Source organism: Leptosomus discolor, chromosome 2 (genome assembly GCF_034619465.1).
Source record: "Leptosomus discolor isolate bLepDis1 chromosome 2, bLepDis1.hap2, whole genome shotgun sequence".
NCBI lineage: Eukaryota > Metazoa > Chordata > Aves > Leptosomiformes > Leptosomidae > Leptosomus > Leptosomus discolor.
This window is the reverse complement of record NC_141392.1, coordinates 69,879,123-69,898,960: the sequence shown is the minus strand read 5'-3', so window position 1 is coordinate 69,898,960 and position 19,838 is coordinate 69,879,123. Positions and strand designations below refer to the sequence as shown.

At 37.5% G+C, this 19,838-nt stretch overlaps 1 protein-coding gene across 1 annotated transcript in view; it reads right to left on the bottom strand.

Annotated features, from left to right (window-relative positions):
- The window catches only part of TRDN (triadin), a 200,220-nt gene that overhangs the window by 78,349 nt on the left and 102,033 nt on the right, over nucleotides 1-19,838 (bottom strand). The window contains exons 18-21 of the mRNA XM_086461253.1: nucleotides 18,348-18,407; nucleotides 4,794-4,826; nucleotides 4,663-4,695; nucleotides 3,459-3,489 (exon numbers count right to left, since the gene is read on the bottom strand). Of these exons, the coding sequence (XP_086317379.1) occupies nucleotides 3,459-3,489; nucleotides 4,663-4,695; nucleotides 4,794-4,826; nucleotides 18,348-18,407 (157 nt within the window). The remainder of the gene's footprint in view (nucleotides 1-3,458; nucleotides 3,490-4,662; nucleotides 4,696-4,793; nucleotides 4,827-18,347; nucleotides 18,408-19,838) is intronic.

The window sequence follows — 19,838 nt, the reverse complement described above, 5'->3', positions numbered from 1 at the left end:
CAATTTTCTCCTCAGCAGAAGAATACCAGGCCTAACAAAAAACCAAACCAAAACCAAACCAAACCAAAAAAAAAAAAAAAAACAACAGAAAACTAAACCAAAACCAACAAAAACACCTGCCTGAAATAATGCTTGCTAAAATGAGTGCACATAAAGGTAAAAGTAGAAATTTGTCAGGGAGTCATATTTTCAGTAAATTGTAGTTTAAAAAAACAGATGAAGTAAATGGAATCTGGACTCCCATTTATATTTTGTCATTTCTCAGCAAAATTATTGACAATTTGACATAACGTAGATCAAATGGATGATTTCTACGATAATTGTTTCTCTGATTCCATCATAAGCTCTTTGGAGTCAAATGAGAGAGAGCTTAGCATATGTTGTTTCGTGCTGAAAGTAGCCAGGAGAGGAATTCATCATTCAAATATTTCCGCAGTCTCAATAGTTGTAGGCTACAATCAAATTTGTCAGAATATTTTTATCCCAAAAGAGTCAGGTTGCATAACTAAAATCCACATCAGAAATATGCATTCTGAAATGTCACGGATTTTAAAGCTTTTTTGAGATATTTGTTCAGTGTGAAGGAAAGCTGAAAGAAATCACTCTCTCTGGAGAAAAAAAACACTTCACTCACTGAACCCTGAGGTCAGAGGCAGGAGCTCCTCATTGTGACATCACTAATATCAAGAAATCATGAACCTAAGAAGTGTCTGTTGCAGGTTAGGAACTGTTCTGTTACATGGAGAATTGAAAAAATTCCCTGCCATAGTGGCATTACAGAACCTTTAGTGAGAAACTGCACAAAACTTCATATAAGCTTGATAGTTCATGAGACGTACAAGCTAGTGGGAATGAGCCAGACCTCCTTCTATGCCAGCAGATTAATTTTTTTAATTACCAAAGAAGAGAATTTCATTAAAAGCCTCACTTGTTTCCAGAACAGGACTGTTTGCCTTCCATGATTATGCTTAAAATTTTAAAATTTGCCAACAGCTACTGAATATTTGAAACTACATTGCACCCAGAGAGCTGCTAAGACTAAATGGATTAATAGCAGAAAAAATGGGAAACAATAAAGAGCAGCAACAAAGAACAAATGAATACAGATTGAAAAGCAATGATTTGGTTCAGACTTGGTGAAAGGTATAGCTATTAAACACTACTAGAATTTGTCTGTCATTATAAAAAAAGTATATTTAGAATAAAATAACAGCATTCTTCTGTGATTCTTACTAAGAGGCAAAAAGAACAGCTGTAACATTTTAATATGAATATCATTTTTTCCCCTGGAGTACAGGCTGTGTTTGAGTTTCAAAATTAGCAACACAAATTTAGATCACTTGTTAACAAGTAATATTTCAGAAATTAAAAACTATTCCAGAGCTAACGTCAGCTATTTCTATTTAATGGTGATTGGTGACTGATTAAAACAAAGTTTTTTGTTTACTTAAATACTGGAGAATAATTTCAGATTCAACATTAGGTTGATTCTATGGTAAAACTAAGATGGCTGAGACAAACACTTTAAGTTGTGAGCCTGCTTTTTTCACAACAAAAGTAATAGAATGACTCTTGTTTTATGGAATAGACACCTACAATTTCTATTTCTCCTTAATGAACCGTGAACTAGCATATAAGGAAGAGTTTTCTTCCAGCCTACAAAATGCTAGAGATATGATGAATCCCTATTACATATACAAATACTTGCTTCTTATCTAAAGAAATATGAAATATAGTATTCACTAGAAATATTTGATGCTACTCACAGCAATAACGCACAGAGGTAAAAGATCTGTAGTTTCAAATCACTGCTAATTCTGTCTGTAAACTTTACAAATTACCTAAACAAAATAACCTTTAATAAAAGGTTAAATATAATCAGTAGGAACAACAACTTAAAAGGTATATCACGACATTTCCCAGTCAAGTTTGCAGAAAGGGACTTAATTCTGTAAGAAACAACTCTTACACCTCTTTTCAGACCCTGATGGACACAGGATTGGCAGAAATGTGTTCACAGATGTTGAAATGTTGGCTTCATATGCATACTATAACATTACAGAAGAAATAATAGTGTATCAAAAAGATTTGCTCAGAGGCTTCCTAGCAATAGGGGAAAGCTTTATTCAATCACTCATAGCAGCAAGACTACCTTTGTTTTCAGATTTGGCTATCTAGAAATTGCTAAAAATGCAGAAGCTTAACTCAACATACTTTTTTTCCCCTTTAGTTTCTGTGTTTCGTCTAGTGGGAGTATAAAGAGAACAAATGCTTAAATTACCCTGGCTTCTGTTTTGCTCAATACAATTAGCTGCAGAGCCATGACAGCATTATGAATTTAGCCCATGAAGTAGGGAACTTATAAACACCCAATAAAGGGAATAATGTATCAGCTTTGATTTCCTTACATTAATCTCCACAGCTGTGATTCTGCAACCCTTCCTCATGCTACAGAAGAGCACTCTACTGCCTTGCAGTTTAGCCTGACTACTTGTGTCAGTATTTACTGATTGATGCGAATGAGGCATCAGAGATGAACTCTGAAGTAAAAGAAGATGCTTGAATGATAGCAGGGTATTAAAACCTGAACATTCTAATTTCCTTGGCTTTGATTTTTGGTGGACAGCTCAGAGACCACACTGCACAAGTCTGAGCAGTTGATACATGCAGTCCCATTTGTTTGAAAGAGAATGCTTATAAAGTAAGGTGGTCATTGTTATGAATAAACATGGACTGACAGTGAAGTGCAGTTTGTAACTTGCCATTCCATTTTCCATTTTTATCTAGGATACCACTGACATCTGTTATGTTCTTGGAGGCAATTCAGAGCTAGTATCTTGCATTGTATATATCTAAAAAGTCAGACACTGACACAAGCAATTAAATAATTGCTCAGCCTGAACTTAAGGCCTTGATGTTTCTCACCAGTCCCAGTTCCCCAGCATCCTGGAAAGGAGCAACCTTTGGAGCAAATACCAATGGTCCTACACCTCCCACCTTCTGCCATCGGCAGTTCTTGTATGAAAAGAAGGAAAAACTGTTTCACTGAGCCTCTCTGTAAAACTTCCTGGACTCAGTAAAGAAACAAAACTGTTCAGTGCTGCAGCTGGACTGGCAAAAAGAGAAATATTACTCTCTGTGTCATGTTTCTGTAGAAGGTTGGTTACTTCTCCTTTCTGCCTTTCACAAAAATCTTATGGTTTGAGTTAGGGTTAGAAACCGCATTTGATATAGTTGTAGAATTAGAGGTTATTAGTCTACGGACAGCTCAGGGAAAAGATGCCTGTTTTCTTGAGGTGCTTTGAAGTGCTGCGAGGAAGAAGCCACTATAATTTTAAAGGTCCACTTTGTTTTACGTAAGTCACGTGTTGGCAGTTTTGTCACAAGAAGGTTTTTCATTAACAGTAGAGTTAACAACAGCGTTCTTCCATTTCAATTTAAAAAATAAATATAGTCACCCACCTTTTGACTTCAGAGTTTCCACAGATGCTGTAAAATAAAATAAAACATTGCAGGAAACAAATTTTGCAAATGCATAAAGAAACTAAGACTGATTCTAACACCTCTTCCCTTGGTCAATATGCTACCTATCAATGCAGAGAAGGTGTTCATTTTTTTATGCAGAGAAAAACTGACACACACATATGTTGCTTGTTTGGACAGTGTCATGGCAGATGACTAATTAACCTGCAGATTAAAAGCAATGGAAAACAACGTCAATAGACAAGTATGTATGGAGCTTCAATAGCTCCACTATTTTCAAAGCAGGAGGATGAAAGAACGAGTAAAATGAAGTTTCACAACAAGCACATATCAAACATAGGTGGAGGGTATGCAATAGAAATATGTTTTTAACAATTTCAGTAATTTGGGGAAATTAAAGATTTTTTTTTTTTTTTTCCAGTTTATTGGAAACTCAAAGCACAGAACTCTTCTAGTATTGCTACAGGGGAGGATCCACTTTCAAAAGTCTTCCTTGAACGTATATTTTTTCAGTCTAATTTGTTTATTGTTCTTCATAATTGCATTAACTAAATCCTGATTAATTGAACTACTACATTTCTCTTTCTTCATTGTTCATACCTTCATTCTGAAGCACTATCGCAGGTTTTTATGCTATAGAAAAGGACAGATTCATTTTTCTATAAATTGACTGTCTACTGTAGGTATTTTTTTGCTCAGAATTTGTATCTGAGAAAATAGAGTCATCTGATGAGTGAATCATCAAACTTGGCTGTAAAAGGAGCTGAAAATCTTTATGTTCTTCCAAATTTGGATAAACTGGAGAAGTAGATTCCAGTCAGGAATAAGAAGAGTACCTAGCTACAACAACAAAATGCATGGGTGTTTGGAATAAAACCAAAATTAAACAACGTATATTTTTCCTCCCCTCCGAGCACTGAAGCTCCTATTTTGTGTTTTTCTCTCCATCCATTTACTGTAACCTTCAAGAAGGCCCCATTCCTTGAAAAGATAAACCTTTTAAAAGCTGGAATAAAAAATTCTTACTCTCGCTGTTCTTCTCAGCAGCATTTGATCATATATCAGCTCCAGAAAACCAAATAGCTTCACTTATTGTGTCCGTTTACCTGACCCTGTCTCAACTTAAAATCAAACCAGATAAATGAGACTTTAAAACTTACTTTCTTTCACAGATCTTACCATGTGCTCTTACATCTTGCTTTGCTGTTTTGGCTGTGAAAAGAAACAAAAATCCAATATTGACTTCTGACAAGAATTAATTTAAAACATTAGGATAATTGAAAAGTAAAATAAAAGGGCACAATATTCACCAGTTTCCATCATTTTTTCTTTCTTGTGTGGTTCTGAAAAAGAAAAAAATCATGTATACTTTTGTTTTCTTGTAATGTTTTGTTTAGTTGCCCTGGACAATCATTTTCATGTTACTTATGACAGTTGGATGTGGCACATTCTTTTGGACTTTCAGTTCAGGTGAGCCCTTCCCTACTTTCTTGCATGTCAAAATAAACCCTTTATAGTTATCAGTCTCTTCAGTGGTTTTCACGCTGCGCAGACAGGGTCAGATTAATTATTGATGATGGACACCAATGGATTTAACTCTTATAATAAGGTATTAAAAGGAAACTATAGAAACAGTGTAGGTTAAAATATCTGCAGTTTTACTTCAGGGTGGTCTAAATGGAGGTCTGTGAACCTGCTGTATGTGCCTCTGGACATCTTGCCTTTCTTCACTGGGGAGACTGGAGAATAAGCACAGCATCTCATCCAGCCACTGCTGCTCTACAGCCATTGGAGAAGAGGAGGAGATCCTGGCCTCTTTTACAGGGATCCGCAGTGGAGGGGCAGCTGTGGCTCACAGAAGCTAATCACCAGAAGAGGATCTGGAACCTGAAAATCTTCATCCATCTAAACTCTGTACACTCTGGCGAACTATGACTGAGATTTACAAATTTTTAATGGCAGTTTCTGTAACAGCTCTTTCCATCTTGCCAGGGTGTGCTTCAAAACCCCCTCAGACAAAGAGTAGGTGGCCTAACAGGGGGAAGAGGGAGACACTGGATATGTCTCTCAGAAACTGAGTGTGAGCTACCAGCCCAGGCTGACGTTCACAGTAGCAAAAAAATAGATAAGCTTTTGCTGTCTGCGGATGATGACTGCAGATGCTTTTAAACAGCATATGGAAAGGCTCTGCTGTGCAGGTTTGGAACACAGGGACATAACCTAAATTTAAGAGTATCTGAGCTGATGGTTACAAGATAAAGGCAGTTTCTATTAAATACATGCTTGTCACTTACTGGTATCTGATGATTATATTTCCTCCATGCTTATTATAGGGTATATTTGTATTAATGCTGTGGTACACAGTTGAGGAATATTAATGTTTAAACAGTTTCTACTCTAGAATCAAGATATAAAGTTCAATGTTCAAAGTGATTCTGAATGTTGTACCCTCGCTAAAAGCAAGCCTATTCTTAAATTTAAGCTATCCTTGAGTTGAATAAGCAAAAAGGAAGAACTGCCAACAGAAAATTAAATATGTTGATCAATAACATTAATATGAGCAATATTCACATTAAATATTAATTCATAATCAATATTAATAGTGAATGCACAGTAGACATCTAAAAGATGTATACTCCAAGCAAAGCTCTGAAAATAATTGATATCAGAAAAGGCAAGCTGATCTGAAATAAGAAAAAAAAACCCCACAGTTGTTAAGTTTTAAACAAAATATGTAATTGCTCCATACTCCCACTCCTAGTAAGCTTTTACCGAGCAATGAATATAACTCCATCTGAGATAAAATATTCATTTTTGTCAGAGTTTTTCAATCTACCTGTGGAGCCAGCTTATACACAGTTATTTTCTAAAATGAAGTTTTGTTCTGAGTTCCTAAAAAAAAAATAAAATTAGATTTTTATTGTTCTCTTTTTACCAAAAATATTGGTGGAATTTAATGACAATTTCATAAGGAATATCTTTCAGCCAAAATGTACACCTTAAAGCATCAAGACTGGTTCACTGAAATCAGGGATCTAGCTTTAATATGTTTATATAAAGCACATTTTAATGTATTTATTATATAACATATACATATTTAAAATATCATAGGTGCTTTGTAGTCACATTGTACATGAGAGGTGAGATTTAGTGGAAATGGTCATGGAGCAGGTTGATGTGGTCCAAGCAATGAGTCAGGGATATGATCTTCCCAGCAATATGAAAATGCGGTGGAGTTAGCAAGCAAGTTGGCATCAGATAGTTTATTGCCTGAATTAATATTATATTTTCTTGATGGTATCCTACCTTGGGTGGCAAACCTAGCATAGGTCAAGGAGGAGAAATATGGCAAAAAATGAGAGGGCAAAATTTTGGGACTCAGTAGTTTGGCTGACTCAATAATCTTACTCATAACAACAGCTGCAGCTTGGTTTTGTGTAGCCGAAGTGCTCTTCAGAGTATCCAATTTCATATAGATATTTTAGGACTCATTCTGCGAAATGAGAATTTTGATTGGTTTCATGGGGTTTTTCTGTTTTGCTATTGCTCAGGACAGCTTCCTGGAAACCGAATGAAATGTAATTATGACTTTAGTGGTTCTGAGGCAATTATTTTTCCCTCTTGTTCTAAGATCTGTCAGCTCGCATGAGATCAGGGAACAGTATGACATTAAGAACACTCAGCAAGTGTTTTTGCAAAGTATAAAGTTTTCCATTTTTTTAGCTTTCTTTCCTGTTTTTCAAAACTGCAAGCATTAATGAAGTTCTATAGAGCTTCTTTTATAATAGTTTTACTTCAAGAAGCATGTGAGATAGGATCCTTTCCCACGAGAAAAATTTAAAAAATGAATAAAAATAGAATTTGTTGCCAAGCATTTCTGGGGAAAACTGACATGATATGAAGAATCAGGTGATTCTTGCTCCAATATTTTAATGGAATGAACTGAAACCTTTCACTACATGAGCCATAAACTTCAGTGAAGTTCAGACCTAGATCTTTCCTTTTTGCTACCAGTTATCATTGCTTGATCTCAGTGTCTTTTTCTTTCTTTTTTACTAACAAGTAATATGTCATGTGAAAGGATATTGACAATTGTAGACACATTATGCACTTGCCATGACATTTGTCATTCTTCTTGTATTTTACCATTTTTATATGTATATGAGACTGTTCAGCATGCTTTTTACTCAGGGAAACTTCTGCTGGTAATATTTTTCTACTATGCATGGAATTGAGATTTGATTTAATTTGACATTTCATCATCATTATAAGTCTTGATGCTTTGAACAACTGGATTTTCTTTTTTATGAAAATTGGCAAAGTTATTTATAACATGCCCATAAAACCATATAAATTGATTTTCTGTTTCATTACTAGTGACACACTCCTAGACACCCATGGAGAACGCGGGAGACAAAAGAGAACCTGAACCTGTCTCTGCAGCTCTTCCCTAAGCCACACTCCTCCCTAAAGCACACACAGTGCTGTAAAGCATCTAGGCTGGCATATTCACTGTTGTACACTTTAATCTTTACTACCAGGATGGATAGTCACAAACTGTGACCCTCTGCCATCTGCCAGGAGAGAACAAGTATTATCCCATCCTAATTTGTATAGTTATGCGTGCACATATATGTGTATGTGTGTGTGTGCATTATCTCCTAATTCACGTACAGCATTCATGTCTACGAAGTGTTCAAAAAACTAAAAATTGTATGTGGAATCACAGACTGGGAAAAGTTCAAATAAATGGTGTTTCAAGTGTATTTGCTTTCTGTGTCATGTACCACATGTTAAATAAACAACATCATGTTGTTTGCACTCAGTAGCTGCATAAAAATGGTGTTTCCTATACTGTTGCTTAATTTTTACCACAAGTATTTTAGTGAAGTGTACTGTTGTCATATTGCACACAGCGTATTGAATCCGTAAATCCTTAGAGAGCAGAAAGTTAGCTTGGTCTTACAGTCTTGTAATCTTGGTTTTATAGGCTATATGTCTGTTATTTCCCTTCTTAGACCTTCATATCATATTAGTTAATTAAAACCAAATGAGACAAAGCTCTCCAAGATATACTTTCATTAAAAATATTGTGAACCTAAGCAGCTAGATACAGAAAAGATCCTTTAGTCCCTTCTGCTGAAAGGAAAGGTTGCAATATGAGCTCAGTCACATTGTTAGACTTGAGATAATCCACATGAGAAACTTCTGCATCAAACTAGATTTTTCCAGTTCTCCTACTCCTAAGAAGTACTTCTTCTGCTATATTTGAGTGACATTCTATTTACTGGATCAATGAAAAAAAATCACTGCCATCATACACTTTGATTTATAAAGGTAATGGACTGGACAAATTCATTTCTTTCTGGAATATAAACACACCAGAAAACCCCTTATTTGGTGAGATCATGCCACACGTATACCTGCTCCTCTATAAATGAACCTCTTTTGAGAAGGGTAACATATAGAGTTTTGGATGGATTTTTCTGGAGAAAAAGAAAGCAGGAAACGATTCTCTGTATCAGTATCTTTGTATTAGAAATCTGCTACCATGCTGGGAAATATTTGGGAAAAACATTGTGCAAAGAAAAGAAGAAAAGAGGCCTGGATGAGACACAAATATTTTCAGTCCAATCTATTGGGACTGTGGCTTTTCTTCGCAGACAGAAAGCGATAGCATTAAAACTGAGGATAGAAGTCTTCACCATTGAGAGATGTCTTGGGATCCCTGAATAAGGTAGAAGCCGCTAAAAGGATTTAAAGACTTTTCTGCAGAAGAGGAATAGGTTTATACTGTCCTCTTTGGTGATTTCACTTAACAAAATAAATAAATAAATAATTGGGAGATGGGCAATGGAGGTGTTACGTTGTATCCAAACACTTGCTTTCATTAGTTGCCTGAGCTTCATTTCAATACAACTCATTTCTTGCTTAATACAGCTCCTGCATCATTTTGAATGCGTGACTGTTGCTCAGAGAAGAAGATAATATTAGGATAGACACTTCAAATTGGCCAAGGTCCCTAATTTTCGGTGGATGTGGTCACCCCTCACTAAAGGCAAGCTAGACACTAGCATTTTCAAAATCCTCCCATATGACCATGTATTAGTTTTGCTATCAAAGTTGTTATGAGGAAGTGGCTAAACTGGCCATATCTTGGTAAACTGCTCTTTATCTTTTAAAGGAGTCAGCAGGCTCTGCCTTTTCCTCAGAAGGTGTACACAATCAAAAAATAATATTGACGTTAAAATAACTCTAACAGTACGTGATCTTCTGTATCATGTGAACATACTTGAATAAAGGTTGACAGAAATCTTCATTCAAGTCTAGTACACCTTTTCTTACTCATCAACAAGATAGATGAAAAAAAAAAGATGAAAGAGATAATCGAATCACATTGAACACCATGAGGATCTTAGAAGGTAGGATCATTCTTAGATTTCTGATCCTTCTTTCAAGTTGATGGGATCTACTCTCCCATACTTGAGAAGGGAGAAAGTCTATCATCTCTTTTTAGAATATGAGGTTGTATTAATTCAGAGGGAAAGCAAGCACCTTCTTTCCACAAGGCTCCACTATAATTATAGTGAAACATAAAGACAAAATTGTCTCTCATAAAGCAGATAGGTGCTTTTTCCTCTCCAGATCCTGAAGTGCCCTGTTAGTTTCTTCAAAAGTTGGCATAATCAAGAGAAAAGGAACAAACACAAGGAGGAAATGGAACGAATGCAGATTTTTTATGTCTGCCCTGCCAGCCTTGCAAAGCTCCTCTCAGTTAGAGGAAAAACACTCCCCGAGGACTCAAATCACATGCAAATAAATCAGTTACTCAAGTCAACACTCTCAAAGGACATACTTATGTAAGTGTAGAGTATATTTGATCACTCCTAGGAAAACAACACTTTCATCACTTTTGCCATATGACAAGGGGAAGGTGTGGGTCTTCTGATTTTCCATCAGAAGGAGCAGAACCAGTACACAGTGTGGGTGTATTCATAGACCACAGATGCCTAATTTCCAATTGGAATAAATTTTTTTTTGATTTAGAATCCTTAAAAAGAAAATTAGGTTAATCCTACAATTCTGACTAGGGCACTGCCTGTGTTCAAAATTGATGTACCACCCTTGAAAAGAACTCTCTCTGCAATCTTTACATGATATGAACAGAGCCGTTGTGAAAAGATCCATTCTTAATGCCTATCATTACTACTGTTTTGTTTTAAGAAAAAACTAATTTCACTAGTCTTAGGATTTCTGGCATGGGCATTCAGGTTAAGGCTCAGGTAGCAAAAAAAAAGTAATTTATAAACATGTTATGATTCTTTAATGCAAAGAGCTAGTATCTTCTAGTAGGTCTTTACCTGTGAAAAGCTTAACCTGTATTTCCTTTTGAATAGGGATCTGAGGAGTACTTCCAGCCTTTTGAGAACTAAGATGACTAAGCTGCTCAATTTCCAATGAGTAGGACACTCTATTTGATTTAGAACAATCCTGTGTTGAACAACATCTATTTGAACCAGGGGCACCTCTAGGGATGTATTTCTACATCACTCCACTTTTGAACTTCTCAAAGGAGCGCAACAAGCAACATGACAAATTACTGAGCATGAGATCAGGTGCAGCAGTTTTACTCATGCTCATAGACCACAGCAGAGTGAAAGTAATTCTGTTTTCTTAATAGCCTCTCACTGTGAGGTAGAATGAGTCAGATTACTTTGTAATTGATTTATGACAAGAGCATACCCGGTGAGAGTGGTCATAGCTTGGATGGCGCTCAGCCACTACTACTTGCTCATGCTTTAACTTGTTCATACTCCATCTTCTTTTGACAAGGGAAGGACTTCTGTTTCAAGCTCTCTAACCCATTGAGAGTCTGGAACAGACATTTCAGAAGAGAAAAAAACCTTTGAAGTAAATACCAGTTCTAGGTGTTGCCTGTCATTAGGCAAACATGATATGTAGATGAAATTAGCTAATAATTCAGTGACAAAAACAATAGACCCTAAAAATTAATACAATGAGATCCTAAAGGAATAAATTTAATTTAAAGTTAATGAAATTAGAACAGGAGCTGTAACTGTAGTGCCTAACTTAGAACTGGGTGCGAATGTCTGCTAACCCAAAGGAGTAGGGTAGAATGAGACTGTGAACAAAAGTATATTTTCTCTCAGAGCACAAATCAAAGGATCATGTGGTTAAACATTTCAGAAAGCTTCTTTGACTGCCTTAACCAGGATAAGCAACTTCTTCAGAAGGCATTTGCAGAGCCAGCATCATGAAGGAAGACACTGCCAGAAGGTGCTAGGAGTAGTGTGCAGCTCAGACAGTCAACAAAATGCTGAGAAGAGTCTACTGTACCATGAAATAAACCTAGCAACCACTGTTTCTGAAATATGGAAAGCTCCAAACTTCGGCACTCCAAGCAGCTGTTATAGAAGAGTAAACACTCTTCAGATTACTTGTGGTACTTTGCAGACTAAAATGGTATTGTGTATCGGTAGTGACTTGTTTTGTACTTGTGATACTGGTCTGCAATTTCTTAATACAGAAACTTTTAAACCTGTGGTTGATGTAGACCTGTATGATGATGTGACACAATTCATATTTAACGAACATCATTGTGAAGCATATCATGTTTCCACTTGCTCTCTCTCTAAATTTAGCATTGCTGTATTCAAGAACACCATAAGTTGTAGATGTAATATAACCATTTACGGTATAGGAAACTCTAGTCTACACCAATGCTCCCCTGAAAATCAAGTGCCATTTTCATAACGATCTCAGTGATCAAGATTTATTCCCTATCTAGTAAAGCAAAGGTGATATCACTTCCAAAAGACTAATTGAGAAGGAAATCATATACATAGGGCATGTGATAATCTGGATTCGACAAAGTTTAAGCACATGCTTAAATCCTTTGCCGACTCAAGATAGAGTTAAAGATATGTTAAGTGCTTGCTGACATTGGGCCCAGCTCTTGCCAAAGTTGTGCTTAAATCACAAAACAACTTCAGGGCTATAAAAGATTGCCAACCTCAGAACAAAACACCTTAAAATGTCTTTTCTGTAAAGAGTGGACACTTAAATAATCCTTTTAGATCTGGTTTGTATTTAAATAGCATTTAATTTTGACCCTCTTTTATGCTCGTTATTGTTACTTTCATGTATTAAATAACTTCTCTTTTGTAGTTAACTTGCTCCCCCTGCCTTGCTCTTAAGGTAATGCCATTTTTGTGTTAGTACAACAGTACTTTGCTGCATTGCATAGACTGGACTGTGGCATTTAATAATATCTGGTAATAAGAAACAAGGCTGCATTTTTAGTACAAGTGCCTTCACAGTTCACTATGATGTGAAATGAAGGAAGGAAATTATTTCAACCTCATATGATCCTGAAACAGTAGATACTCTAAAGAACATATAAATACAACCATAGTATGCCAGGCTATGAGACTGAGCATTTCAACATCCTAGCAATAGCAGCAAAAATACCCTGAATTCTAGGCCATTTACTCAAAATGATTTTAAATATTGGTGAATAAAAACTAGATTTCAGATTAGAAATCTTAGTGTAAAATAAGCTATTTCATGCTCCATTTAAAAAAATCCTGTAGATAAAGAACTCAAAATTGTAGAGTAAAATCTTTTAACATTGGAAAATTCTTCTGCTTTGGGGGTGTATATTGTGACGTAAGTCAAGAGTTAATTTTTTCCTTACCCATTCAGAATTAGATAATGATCAAGTTTATGTAATCCTGTGGACAATTTAAGACCTCCTAGTCTGCAATATTTTCTCAGACAAGCTGGGATGAAAATTCCAGTGGGTTGGAATGACTTGTGGAATTCATCTCCATCCGCATAATAGATTCCTGCAGATATTAAGAAGAGGCTGAGTGATGGACTACTGCAATAGCAGCAAGGTTTTAGCTGCTGAGGGTACAGTGCACTCCTGGTAGACCTAGCAGCAGCTGTGAGGTTTCACAAAGCCTAGTAGAAGCTCTCTGGGACAAACAGGTGAGGACCAAGACCCCATATCTTTTTGCAGGTTGCTGGGGACAGAGATCAGATAATATCCACCTACTGTGCAAAGACAGACAAGCTCGTAAATCTCCCTTTAAATCCAGAAAGAAAAGTCAGAGAAGATATGATGTTTAACTTCCCAAAGAGTTAAGGTGGGAGAGAGGATGAATTATGCTAACCTGGACCAAAAAAGAAAACCTTTGTGATTCAAAAGGACTACAGAATGATTCTGGATCTCAACCCAAGGTCCCTGAGCAGCAGGATTAATGCAGATAGGGTTTCATTATTTTGTTTACCGCTGCGTAAACACTGCTACTTGAGTGAACATTTATTTCATCTGGAAATAAACTGCAAAGCCTGTCCTTATGCATGCAATAAAGTACCTCTATCATTTGTCCCTGAAGCATTAAACTGTAAACCCCAAACATAAACCCTGAGAATGGCTGTGCTTGCATTATGAAAAAGCCTGAGAGGGTTAACTTCAGGGATTAAAAAACTGAACAGACTATTCCAGCTACCAGAAGAATTTTCTTGGTAAGACCTGTACCACAGAAATACATGCACAACCAGGGGCAGTGGATGCTTATAAAGAGAAATTTCAGGGCACACAGAGGCACTCAGATATAAGATCCTGAAGGGAAGAGGTTGCAGGAAGGCAAACTCTACTAGGGCCGTATCCACGTAAGGTGAAAAAGAAACACTGTTCCTTTCCTTTTCCTCTTTCCAAAAGTACTTACATGGAGGTGTGTTACATACAATTTACACTTGTTTTTGATGTCTCTTCTCTTGAGCCATGTATCTACACAAGAAGAGAATAAGTAGGTGGATGGATGACACAGGGGGTGTGTGGTGTTGTGAGTAAAATACATCCCTGATGTGTGACTCAAGAGCTACCTGACTGTGAGAAGCCTGAAAAAGCATCCATGATAATTTTGCCTGTTCCATTGTATTGGTAAATTATTCAATAGACGTGCTGATTTTTATTAATCTTTTGTAACATTTACACGGTTTTAGCGTTGTTTCTATGTACTTGGTGTCCTATAGTTGACCATTAATAGAGAACCAATGAGCCTGGCTTCCTAATAAATCTTTCCTCCATTTCAAAGTATACCTGCTGTCCCATAAACTTTGTGTTATTCCTTCCTTTTTAAGTAGAACAGCACTCGTTTTGCCAGATGGCAAGTACAAAGATTTTTCCCTGATGCCATTTTAGTTGCTGTTGTTAACCTTGAACCAAGGATTAAAATAGTTTGTCTATTAAGTAAATACTGCCCATTACCAGTAGAACTAGTAGCTCTTCCTGCATTAGGCAGTGATCTGAACGTCTTCAACCAATTATCTGACCAGCTTTTTCAGTATAGCTTGCTTTCTAATATTCTGTACTTTCTTCATGAACTCATTTGCCGTATAATTTCCTATACAACATCCTTTCTTTTTTCTTTCTGCTTCTTACCAACAGTGGAAAAATCAGATGCATAATAAATTAATAATAATTCTAGCACAACTGTCAGAGTCAGTTTGAGAGATTGGATGCAGCTGATGTCTGAGTACTTAAAACTGGCTATTTGTCTGTCATACGAATCTTACTTTTTCTGGGTCCAAACTAAATTGGGGGGAAATGGTGCTCAAAAAGAGTTTCTGTTAAGAACCCAAAGGAAGCAACGAGTAAGATTTTTTTTGCATGTGTGTGGAGAGGAAGATGGGAAAAATTAGGCATTAAAAATCAGTAATTAGGCACTTAAGCAACAGTACAAAATCTGTTAAACATACTGTAAAATTAAATTAAAAATTGCAAGACCATTCCAGGGAAATTCTAAGCTGCAATTAGGATTTAATTTTTACAGTGCTGAAAAGAGTTAGATCTGATTTTTTTAAATCAGAAAATTATCAAGGGAAAGCACTATGACTGGCGCTTAAAGAAGGTTCTAGAGTGTTGCCTATAATGTGAAGTTATCCCATGAGAAAGACTCACAGAGAGCTGTTCCCATCCCTGACCCTAGCTAAGGGAGCGTGCGGGTCTCAGTAGCACTGAGGTTTCTTGCTGCCTGCTGTGGAACCCAGTCACCCTTCAGTCAATTTGGTTGCAAGTGCTCCCTGTGTGATTTGAGCTTGTGTTCCCTTCTCTGCCTTGCACTGCCATGTGCTTGCCCTCCTCATGGTGCTAAAACAGACCCAGTAAACTTACCAAGCTGAGGTGTGATTTGTCTGTGTCCCACCACTGTAGCATCTGCACCCCTTACTCTGAGAAACCCTCCAGAGAGCATACAAGGGCCAGCACACATGGAGGGCCTGAGGAAATCCTGTGAAAGAAACCTGCTCCCGTCCTCAGGTAAAAACAATAGACAGATGTTTTGTAAGACCAGGTCACCATCAGATCTGTCCTGATGGCACAGCTGGGGAGATGATGGTACCATGGTGAAAGATGAGGAAATGGCAGCAGGGTTCGGGATGGGGACATTGTAAGACAGTATAACTGACGAAGGCTGGTGTCATGAAATATCTTCAACATTGGTTTCTCCCTTCAGAATAGCATCACTTGCATATATCTATGAAACTATTCTGCTTTAAAGCCTAACACTACGGTCTCCAGCCCAGTTTCAAATAGTTGTCAGAGAGGGTTTTTTTCCAGTTAGAGAAAACAATAAATTTGAAAATATCCACTTTGAAAATAAAGTAACAGATACTTGAGCCTGTTTTCCTAGATCAACTATCATTTTCCAGACACAGAAGCTCTCATAGACTTCCATATTCCACATCCACTTTCTTTGCTTTTTCCTTATAAATATGTGGAGATAAAAATAGCGCACTGTGTATTAGGCAGGGTTTTCTTCACCAGTGACATTAAGACCAGGAACATATGTGATGTAGAAGCACTGGAAGATGACCAGCTGTGCTCTCAGTCTGTTCAGTCTATTAATAAGACTAAACCTTCAGCTTAAGGCATTCTGGGGTACAGGTTGTGATGCAATAAGATATGTGGAAGAAAATGAGATATGAAATTGGATAATGTATTTAATTTACTGTGCTAATAGGCAACAGTCTAGTTATGATGTTGCCAAACAAGCATATTTAATATTTTGCTATGGTGAGTTATTCTGGGGCTAAATTAATTTTCGGAAAACAGTGCCATTTGGGGAAGGGAAATAAAAATGTAGAAGTCAAATTGTACTGCTCTTTATCACTTTTAAGGCAAACTACATATTTAGAAATGTGTCAGAAGAGAGAAACTAATTTTATTTTTCCATAAGAAGCCATGCCAGTTTTTCCCCCTTTCTTTATCTTAAGCAGATTACTGTCATCACCATTCTTGCCAACAAGCAGACTCATTGGAATATTTTTTCAAAAATGAGCACAAACATTGGATGCAAGCAGGTGGAACGAATTAATTATAAGCATATGGTTCTAACATAACAATTTCTGCAGTGTACTGTCGAGACATCTAAGGGTCTAGCTATACAACACACTTTGGCAACAAAGCTGCTTTAAGAAATCAGTTACATGGATATAAATGTTTGTGGAGCCAGACTTACTGAAATGAACACCCTGCCACGCACACACATTACTAGGACAGTTTTTAGCTCTAAGCCATGGCAGTAGAGTGGTTTACACTATTCTCCCAGTTGTGTTAGCACAACTGAGCACAGTGTCAAACAAATACAGCAGGCAGGGACTGAGAGCATTGGTGGGGAAATAGCGCTTCTTAAGCCAGCTTCACACAGTCACCCTACAGCTGCACAATATGTCCTACGATAGCCTATATTGACTGCAATTCCAGGCTCCAAGTCCTTTCGTGGTAGAGAAGGTAGTGAAGATGTTCCTGGCTTGCACTGATCCTTGACCAACTCCTAATCTCCTCTACTGATGGAATTTAGTATTCCCTTATTCAGTGGAGGAGATCCATGAGATAGGCCACTGAAAACATTTAAGTTAGAGAAAGACAGCCAGAAAAAAATATTAAAGGAAAAAAAAAAAAAAAAGAAAAAGAGAAGATCCACATAGCCACAGACAGGGTGATCAGCTGGAGGCAAGAAGCAGCAGAAGCAGTGGGCTGGCCATTCCTGCAATGTCAGTGCCAGGCACAGCTCAGCAGCACAGAACATGGTGCATCATTGGCCAACCTACTTTAAAGTAGAATGATATTATTTTGATTGGTTTATATTGATCACGTTTTCATATGTGAATTCTTTTTTTTTTTTTGTTAGTTAATTTAAAATAATATTTAGATTGTTATTCGTTATATTGGGTTTTATTACCTTAAGCAGAAAAATGATGTGGTATTTTTGAAGATGGTTGTGAACTAGAAAAGATCAGAATTCAATAAAAAGTAGTAGATTTTTACAATCCAATCTAAATTCAGATACGAATTTTTGCCATTATTTTGTTTAAAAAAAGTTTGCTTGTCTTTTTGGTGCATATATATGATTATCTAAGAGCTCCATTTTTGTAAAACCTACTGTGAGATCAGCACTTTGAAAAATCGGATCCCCTTCTTGAAGGGCTTGATTGCAGCTTCGCAGGGAAACCGTTTTCTGTAAACACTGTTTTTTAAATCAGTCTTTACATTCAGATTCTTTTTTTTTTTTGATTTCAAGCCCTGAAGAATGGCCTAATAGGAGCCTCATAGCTGCCATGGGAGGACAAGAAGCAACCATAATATTAGAGATTAATGCAAAATGCTTTTGTTCTTAGCAAAGATTTCACATACAAATTATCACAACAGTTTAGAGCAAAGACAAACAAACTCAAAACCGTCCTTTGTATAGTCCAGCAGATGGTGCTATGATGCAATAAACTGGTTCAAGAATACAAGAAACACACTGAACGTGAACGTTTTACTCCTTTACCTGGTGCTGCTGTAGGAGCTTTTTTCGTGTCTGGTTTGGCTGCAGGAGCTTTTGCTGTCTCTTAAAAAAAAAAAAAAAAAAAAAAAAAAAAAAAAAAAAAAAAAGCGTTATATCTTAAAAACCCACAGAAATCTGAGTAAAGGTTCCCAATGAGTTACAGCCTATAGCAATTTTTCTCAGAAGAGTTAGACAAAGTGATCACCCGAAGAGAAAAAACCTGATTTCTTTCAATAAACTCAAAGACATCAGCAAAATAGCCAGCTGAAGGGCTAGTAAACTCTTACCATTAGTCACTGGATCACTTCTTTTGGCTTTTTCTGCCTAGTAATATCTGTTGGCAAAGCAGAGCAAATCAGGTACATGGGGGTTTGGGCACGGCCTTGCTGCTGAGACAGCAGCTGGGAGCTGAGATCCTCCACATTTGATTTTGCAGCTATGAGAGCAGAAGGTCCTGAACCAGCCTATGGCAGCTGGCGAGGATTCACTGCTGTGGTACTTCTGGGGATCCCACAGCTATTCAGGGTGGTATCCCTTCCCCTAATCTGAATATCTCCCTGACGAGAAAAGGTGAAATTGGGCTACTTCTGCAAAGTACATTCATAGACACAACTACACCAGTAATCTCTCTCCGTCCTGAGGAACGGAGGAGCATTAGGAGAACAACTTCATGTTTGATCCTGCACTTGAAAGAGCAGCTGCTGGGTTCTCCTAGCAGAGAAAGAGGCTCTTAGGCTGCTTAACTGTAGTTCTGTTCTTGGTCTTTTCTTGAACTGTTTGTACTATCCTCTCTTTTCTGAGGTATAGAATCATAGAATCATAGAACAGTTTCAGTTGGAAGACACCTTCCAGATCATCAAGTTCAACCCTTGGCCTAGCTCTATCAACACCGCTAAACCACGTCTCTAAGTACAACATCTACCCATCTCTTAAACATCTCCAGTGATGGTGACTCTACCACCTCCCTGGGCAGCCTGTTCCAATGCCTGACAACACTTTCAGTAAAGAAATTCTTCCTAATATCCAGCCTGAACCTCCCCTGGTGCAACTTAAGGCTATTTCCCCTTGTTCTATTGCTTGTTACTAGGGAGAACAGACCAACCCCTGCCTCGCTACAACTTCCTTTCAGGTAGTTGTAGAGAGCAATAAGGTCTCTCCTCAGCCTCCTCCAGGCTAAACAGCCCCAGATCCCTCAGACATTCCTCATATGAGACATGCTCCAAATCCTTTATTAGCTTGGTAGCCCCCCTCTGTACCCTCTCCAGCACCTCAATGTCCTTCTTATGGAGAGGGGCCCAAATCTGCACACAGTATTCGAGGTGCGGCCTCACCAGTGCCAAGTACAAGGGCACAATCACTTCCCTACTCCTGCTGACAACTCTGTTCCTGACACAAGCCAGGATGCTGTTGGCCTTCTTGGCCACCTGAGCACACTGCTGGCTCATGTTCAGCCGGCTGTCAACCAGCACCCCCAGGCCCCTCCCTGCCTGGCAG